The sequence below is a fragment of the Solanum pennellii genome, chromosome 9 (assembly GCF_001406875.1).
Source record: "Solanum pennellii chromosome 9, SPENNV200".
Lineage (NCBI taxonomy): Eukaryota > Viridiplantae > Streptophyta > Magnoliopsida > Solanales > Solanaceae > Solanum > Solanum pennellii.
The window spans coordinates 69,962,110-69,971,221 of NC_028645.1; the positions used below are offsets into that span (position 1 = coordinate 69,962,110).

General features: G+C 31.9%; 1 protein-coding gene across 1 annotated transcript; it reads left to right on the plus strand.

The window, feature by feature from the left end:
* The first annotated feature begins 310 nt into the window (after positions 1–310).
* Positions 311–4,785, plus strand: LOC107029275 (vesicle-associated membrane protein 722). The gene is made up of 5 exons (XM_015230658.1): positions 311–637; positions 2,265–2,406; positions 2,514–2,634; positions 2,739–2,801; positions 4,431–4,785. Exons 1-5 carry the CDS (start codon positions 448–450, stop codon positions 4,575–4,577), a joined length of 663 nt encoding a protein of 220 aa, XP_015086144.1. The 5' UTR covers positions 311–447; the 3' UTR covers positions 4,578–4,785.
* The last annotated feature ends 4,327 nt before the right edge of the window (positions 4,786–9,112 follow it).

The following is a 9,112-nucleotide window of genomic DNA, read 5'->3' on the forward strand; positions in this document are numbered from 1 at the left end:
AAATTTCTTTTTTCTATTATATCCTCATTTAAACTTCTTGAAAATTTCATAATTTTAATCCATCCTTTTTGAAATCATATTTAATAAGGATAATATTATAACTTCACTATATTAATTATTGTTATCTTAATATGTGTATCTTTTATAAAACAAACAATTAAATAGAAACAAAAAAATAATTAAATAGTATTAATTTGATTAACCGCTGAATTTTCCCACAATAATAAAAAGCACTTGACAATCCTAGAAAAGGAAAGTTCGCCCACACCCAGGCAGCCGTACCCCGCCCCGCGTCCCAAAAATTAAAATTCATCTTCGTCACGCTTCCCCCTTTTTATCTTTTTCAGTTGCCTCTTCATACGCATTTTTATTTCTCCTCTCTCTCTCTCTTAAATTCTCTATTGCTTACTATACCAGCTAGGGTTTTGTTTTTTTTACACAGAAAAAATGGGGCAACAATCGCTGATCTACAGTTTCGTTGCGCGAGGAACTGTGATTCTCGCCGAATACACTGAATTCACCGGTAATTTCACAAGTATAGCTTCACAGTGCCTCCAGAAACTTCCGGCTTCCAATAACAAGTTCACCTATAACTGCGATGGCCATACTTTCAACTATCTCGTCGAAGAAGGCTTCAGTAAGTCATTTTCCTTCTCTTTTTCTCTTCCTTCTGATATTTTTGCTAATTGATTTTCCTGATCCTGTCATCCATACATCTACGATTGTTTTTCTTGTTGTGCGGCTGTTTTCCATCCATTTTTGCTTAATCTCATTGTTCTGTTGATTGTTTGATTTCAAATTAGTGTTGTTTAGATCTTGTGGGAATACCGGGTTGTAATAATAAATGTTGTGCTAATTAGTTTAGTTAATGCGGAATTTTCCGTTGGATCTCAATCATTTCGGTTATTGCTTCATATTTTTTTCCTTATTCTCCTTGTTCGGTTGCTGAATTTGATTTCGGAATAGTCAGTCTAGACCCTAGATCTTTGTTAAATACTACTAGTATCTAGTAAGTAACAATTAATTTTCGTGTTAATTAGTTTAGGTAGTGCAGAATTTTGCTCTGGATCTGATTCATTTTGTTGCCAACTTTTTTTCCATCTTTTGCTTGTTTTTCCTCCTTCCTGTACCCCACCAAGGGTAGGGGTAAGGTATGCATACACAGGGTATTTCTGTTGTTATTGTTCTGTTGGTTGTGTTTGATTTTTTGAGTAGTGCAGTCTAGATCTCAGTAGAATACTGATAAGTAATATTATATTGGTAATTGGTTTAGTTAGTGCTTAATTTTGCTTTAGTTCGGTTTGATTTCATATACAATTTTACATATACACACGCTTTCCATCTGCTTAGGCCTTGTTGGACATAGTTACCTTTACTTGTCCAGGTAAGAGGTACCTGGTGGAATAGTCATTGAGGTGCAGTCAAGCTGCGGGGAAACAGAGTCCTTTTGAAAAAAAGAACACCTACCTTAGTAAGATATGAAAATTTCCCTGTATTAGCAGAGGAGAAGATATGAACTACATCTACCTTAGTTAAGACATGAAAATTTCCCAGAATTTCCCTGTATTAGCAGAGGAGAAGATATGGACTAGTTATACCTTAGTAAGATGTGAAAATTTCCCTGCAATTAGCAGAGGAGAAGATATGGACTATAGACATCGAGGTACACTCAAACTGGTCAAGAGTCAGTACACCATTTTCCAATTTAAAAAAAGATCTACCTAAGTAAGACATGAAAATTTCTCTCTAATTAGCAGTGAAAGTAGATATGGACTATTTTGGAAGATATCAGTTTTTTGTGTAAATTTTCTTGTACATCTGTTGTTATGGATGTATATCATGCTAACATCTTCAATAGATCCTATATTTTCTTCAGTCTTTTTCTTAACAAGATTAAGTGGCATTGTACTTTTAATACATACATTGTAATTTGATAAGGTAACCTACTGGTTTTGCTCATTTGCAGATTTTCATTTGAATTGTGAAGCAACTACACACTGCTTTTAGATTTCAACATAACAAATTTGAGCAGTAGTTTATTTTTATTCAAATTGGAATGAACAACAAATCTAGAAGAAATTTATGCACTCCTTGCATTTTCCACATCTTTCAGTCTTGATAGTTCTTTAGACTCTGATTTGTAATTTTTAGTGCTCTTTATGTCCAATTAGATGATGATTGCTTGCCTGACAAATAACATGTAATGCTCCATTCCTTCTGCGTCTTTTTTCATGCTGACATTGTTATACCCTCTGTACAAACAGCATACTGTGTTGTTGCTGTGGAATCTGTCGGGAGACAGATCCCAATTGCGTTTTTGGAGAGAACCAAGGAAGAGTTCACCAAGAAATATGGTGGAGGCAAGGCTGCTACAGCTGTTGCCAACAGTTTAAACAGGGAGTTCGGGTAAATATCATTTTCTTTTTATTCTCTTTCCCCCTCTCCTCTTTAATTGTTGGTAATACTGAAATTGAGAGATGCCTTCATTCAAAAATCAAAATGATAATTTACAGGCCCAAGCTGAAGGAGCAGATGCAATACTGTGTAGATCATCCAGAAGAAATCAGTAAGCTTGCAAAGGTGAAGGCTCAGGTTTCAGAAGTTAAAGGTGTGATGATGGAAAACATTGAAAAGGTAGAAAGATACTGTTCTAGAGGACATATTTATGTCTTGGTCTTAAAAAAGGATTGACAATTGGAAGTGGATTTGATTTGTTGATGAGAACTGTGTCCTTGTAGGTTCTTGATCGTGGGGAGAAGATTGAACTTTTGGTGGATAAGACTGAGAATCTTCGCTCACAGGTTTGTAATGCAATGACCATTCAATGTCCTGTTCTTAAATATTTGGGTCTTGAGCCGTAGATGGATGAATCTCCACTCCTAGTTATATGAATAGGAGCCACAGTCAGGAAGATTCATCTTTTTTTGACTCTTTTGACTGGTAGCACATGACGAGTACTATGTACTACTAGTTTCAGCTAATTAAATGTGGTTTGAATTAATTTTACTTAGTGAACTTGAAGGTATAACGATTTTGCTGCATATTTTTTGTTTCAAGATATTTCTAATGGTTAAGCTTAAGACTGGTCAACAGACCGGAACCGGTTCACCGGACCGGAACGAACCGGTACCGGACCGGAACAAACCGGTACCGGACCGGAACGGAACCTGTTGACCGGTGTGTTGACCGGTACCGGGATGAACCGGACCGGAATTACCGGGATGAATAATCGGTTCCGTCCTGTTCCACTATATACCGGGATGGAACCGGAACGAACCGGAACGGACCGGGATGGAACGGGACGGGATAAACGGGACGATATTTTTTGGGATTACGAAAATATAATTATTTTTTTTATTTTTCTAAGTATAAATTAATAGTTTTTAAATTTATACTATAATTTTTTACTTAAGTTTATTTTAAAGATATTTTTTTAATTTTTTTTTGTTGTTAAGTTTGCTAGTAAAGTCTAATAAAGTTTTCAAAATTTAAATCTTTTGAAGTTTATACTTTATAAGTTATTACTTATATTCATTAATATTTATTTTATAAGTTATATTTATAACTTGTGTCTTGTAAATATTAAATAAATAAAATTTGTAATTTTAAAAAAATTAAATTGAAATAAGGATAAAACAATTACAAAAATTAAAAAATATCAATTTAATTTATTTAAATTTGTAACAAATTACAATTTCAATTTACAACTATTAGTAGAATACATAGTTTACGCAGCCACCTTCTAGGAAGGATTCTGTTTCAACTAAGTCTCGAATGTAATACTAATAGTTGTAGTCTCGTAAATCCTCTTTCTAACTCAGCTATGGATTGATTGTAATATAAAATATAATTTATAGAAAATATAAATATAAATTATATAAAATATAAAATATAAAAAAATTAATATATATTAAGTAAACCGGATCGGAATCGGACCGGACCGGACCGGAACCGGGAAGAACCGGTACCGGTACACTGGTACGAAATCACGGTTCCGTCCCGTTCCGTGTACCGGTTCAGACTATCCCGTCCCGTCCCGTAGGCAACCGAAACGGGACGAACCGGAACCGGTACCGGTACGTCCCGTTCCGTTGACCAGTCTTAGTTAAGCTCAGGTCATAGATAGAAAATTGTAGGTGGGAAACTACTGTTGGGCAGTCATTTATCTATATTGATTTACATTTTATATTTTGCAATTGCTTAGATAACTTTACTTTCGATTCCATCCATTACACACACACCTAAAGGTTAGTGACCTCTTTAACTTTGTTGGCAACTTTAGGTAAAGGTTTATTTGCTCCAGTGGGCTGGACCCCATGACCTGTTATTACATTATTACACACCTACTCGTTTCCTTTTCTTGCTACCTTCTTTTTCTAAACTTGTACTTGTGTGTTATATTGTTTTCCTCTTTTGTTGCTTTATTGCAGGCACAAGATTTCAGGACACAAGGAACAACAATGAGGAGAAAGATGTGGTTGCAGAACATGAAGATCAAGCTTATAGTTTTGGGAATTATTATTGCCTTGATTCTGATCATAGTTTTATCTGTGTGTGGTGGTTTCAAATGTCACTAGTGTGGTTTGTCATCTTACTAGGCTGGATGTTGATTGAAAATTGTGGCACTTTTGTAGCACTCACTGGCTTGGCAGTTCCATTATAATTCTTTTCTTCTTTTATTGTGATGTCTTGCGATCTATCGTCTCTGTATCATGTATAGCTTGTAATGCTGAATTCTTCTGAGTATATTATTGAAAGAGCCTCCTTCCTAGTTTCACCACACCACATAATTGATATTGTTGGATAGAAAAAGATACTGAGAATAGAGCTAGTAGAGAAGGAGTACTCTTTTCTTTTCTAAAAGTGTAGTTTATTCCTGCGTCTATGAACCACAGGAATTCTTGTTTCCTCGAATTGAATTCTTAAAGCTGCATTGCCAGGGAAGTTAATAATAGTACTTGGTTAAGGATTCTGTGAGGATCCTAGTGCTTAAATTCAGAAAGGATGAAAGTGTTGTTTATCCCATTTCTATAATAATGAAAATAAGTAGGTTATGAAACATAACTAGTGTAAAGGAAGTAACATTGAGTGAAATATCTACAAAATATTAGAGGTTGATATAATCTATTTGCGTTATTCGTGTTAAATTTTATGAGATTATCTCTTGTGATGATCCTTAAATCAATACAACAACAAATCCAATCAAATTATATGAGTAGAGTCTTGTGAGAGGAAAGGATGTATGCAAATTTTGTGGGATAGAAATTGTTTTTGACAGATCAAAGCCAAGTTACAAAAGCAAAATAGCAAAATAAGTAAAGCAGATGAACATGTCATAGTAAAAATAAAGAACAAGATATCACACGAATATAAAAAATACTACTACTACATAAAGGGAAGATGAGAAGAGGAAACTAACCCCCTTCCTCTCCTATACAAAGGTCTGATATCACTCTACTATCTATTATCATAATCTTTGACCGATCTCCATACCATCCTATATAAGGTCATATTTTCAATAAATCGATTTTGTGTCATAACTTGTCTAATCACCTCTTCCAAGTTCTCCATCCTACCTCTACCCCTTCTAAAATCTCTTATAGCCAACCTCTCACGCTTCCTTATCGGTGCATCAACACTTCCTTTTCACATTAATGAACTATGTCAACCTCGGCTTCTTAATTTTTTTCACTAGGGAAGCAACCTTGTCCAATAGTACTTCATTCTTAATACCATCTTTTACTAGTGTGACCACACATCCATCTGAGCATCCTCATCTCCGCTATCTTCACATTCTAAACGTGTATATTCTTTGACTGTAAAAACTTTGTTCATACAACACTATTGGTCTAACTACCCGTTTTAGAACTTTGGTGACACATCCTTACCATATAATACTTCGGAGGCGAACGAACCTTCATTTTGTCCATCCTGTTCCAATACAATGTGTGACATCATCATTCATCACTCTTTTTTCTTGGATTATAGATTCAAAATACTTATTCTTGCCTTCTAGGGTATGACTTGCGTACAAGGGGATCTAAAATTTATTTTTTATGGATTCAAAATTTAATATTCTTAGCATATCTTTGTCGTAATTGTAGTGATTTTTACACAAAAAATTATACTTCACAATGGATGTATACGATTCAAATGATTCAGTACTGTAATGGTGAACCTGTCCCTATTTGTGTATCAATCTTCACTTCCAAACTCCGCTTAATGCATGTCACAGAATTTGCAGTCAAGTTACTCTGTTTTAGTCTTGCTAAACTTGAAACCTTTGGATTATAATGTATGTCTCCAAACTTTTAGCCTATCATTAATTTCACCGCACGTCTCTTCGATCAATAACATATCATCAAAGAAAAAAATATTATAGGATACCTCATCTTAAATATGCCGCGTTAATTTGTCCAAGAAAAATAAAAATAGGCTAAGCTCTTATCCTTGATGCAACCTCATCACGGCTAGAAAATTTCTAAGTTATCTCTCACAAGTCTTATCAAGATCTTAACTCCATTATAAATATCCTTGATTGACATGATATAAGCCATATGTACACCTCTAAACTCCAAATATTTTCACATAACATCCATAGACACTTTTAAATTTTTTCTTTTATCTCTATATTGCTCCAACAAATTCCTTACCATATCTATAATTTTTGAATCCAAGTTATTTCTTTGGTGATAAACACATCCCTCCTTATTCTCATCTCAACCGCTCTCTTTGAAAGTTTCATTGTGTGATATGAGCTCCCAAGTCAAAATTCCAAATAAAAATTAAAATAAGAAAGAATAAACCAAGTGTTTGTACACATGATATTGACCAAACAAAAGCAACTACTTAATAAGTAATCATTGGTTAGATACAAATATCAAACTTTGATTTTGTTACACCTTAAAATAAAAAGGGAATATCAAACTAACATTCTTATGTAACCACAATATTTTTAACGAATAAACTCAAATATACATATTCTCTGACCAATTCTATTGTTGATCTTCCAATCATTTATGTCGATTAAATTTAAATGTATCTTGCTTTTGCTATTAATTTTGTTCTGATAGACGATATCAAAAGCAATATTTTTTTTTATTATCTTTATTTTTGTATATCTTCCGGCTATATCAATATCGATTATATCTTGATATAATAATCTTCTCATAATTAATTACTCTTTCATAAATAATATTCAAGCATCATCTTTTCTATTTTAATCTATAGATATATAGTTATTTGACTTAAAAAAAAAGACAAAAGTAATTCTATCGCCATTATTTATTAGGGAAAAGGGTCTGATATACCCCTCAACTTTGTAATTTGGAGCTGATATACTCCTTGTTATGAAAGTGGCTCATATATACCCCTACTTATAAACAAATGGCTTACATATACCCTTTTCCTCTAACGGAAATGAAAAAAATAATAATTTTAATCTAACTTTTTATTATTTTTTTCTACAAAAATATAATCCCATATGAGTAAATTTAATCCTCGTCAAACATATTCTTTTGACTTTTTTTTTGTTTCAATGACTAATTTAGAATTATTATTTTGATAATCAAATTTATTTATGTTTCACTAATATTCTTGTAAAACTTATTGTAGATGACTAAATTTTTTTCTTCGAATACAAAAATCAAATTACAATATAGACAAAAAAATAGTTTATTTTTTTTTCTTTAAACAAAGGAATGAAAGGAAAAAAACAAAATAAGAATAAGAAACTCAAATCATTATGATAAAAGAAGTCAAAAAATAATTTATGTATTAAAAGAATTAAAATATACCTTGAACTTTGATAGAAGAATCATATATACCCCTAAATAATTTTTTAAAAAACATTAAATAAAAGTAATAAATATAAATTTAAAACTAATTTTTTAACTTTCGTTAAATGAAGGGTATATGTGAGCCATTTTGTAACGGCAGGGGTATATGTGAGCCGTTTGTATAATGGTAAGGGCATATATGAACAACTTTCATAACGAGGGGTATATCAACTCTAAATGACAAAGTTGAGGGGTATATCAGACCCTTTTCCCTTTATTTATTTGGCATATGTTGAATAATTAAGTAAAAAAGTAACTTGATTACCAAATAAAATTTTTCTAAAACAAGGAAGGAGGACGGCTTTCTTTCTTGCTTTCCTCCTCCTTTCACTTCTAAAATAAAAATCTGTTTGCGCTTCGCACGGTTATGAAAGATAATAAGATGTCAAATATATATATTATCCAGACATATCATTAATTTTATAGTGAAAAATATCTGGTTAGAAGTTAGATGACCTTCGACAAAATCATGAGTTACTCTTTTGAATCAAAAGAAAATATAAACGTGTGACAATAAATTTTTTTTTATAAATACAAAACAAAGAGAAATCATAAAGAGAATTACAAAAAAAATTGTAACACTTAAAAAAATAAAAAGATAAAATACGAAATATGTATACAATCTTTCGAGGTCTTGTTGACATCCATTCTCACAAGCCGATCACAGTTCAACAACTTTCATTTTATTCTTCTAAGTAAAAAAACATAACAATTTAAAAAGGTAGGATGATCAAATCTCCAAAGTCTTACACTGCATTTTATTATAGTACTATTATATGAATAAGAAATTATGTCATGAATAGTATATTAAAAATTATGAGAGTGATGAAAATAACAACTATTAGGTTTTGAATTAAAAATTATAAAAGAATGGTTCATTGATATGTTTATTATTCTATAATAACAAAATAAAAAATTATAAAAAATAAGAAAGAAAATAAATAGAACTCTTAAAGCAAAATATTATAAAAGTTTACACACATCAATAGCAAGAACTCTTTGACTGTTCCTCCTTAGAGTACCCTTCTTTTGTTTTTCTCTTTCACTCCATTTATGTTGCGAGGATGATTCTTCCAAAAGGAGATACATATACGAGCCTTTCTTTTTTCTCTTTCATGAAATAATGCAACTCCTATGCATCTTCAAGTTTTATACAAAAAAAAGTTAGAAAGTTTTTCGTTATTTAATGAGAATCTGTTTTTCATCATATTTTTATGTATTTTTCAGCATACTGATCAATTGAAAATGGAATAGAAAAATTATATTTTGTAATA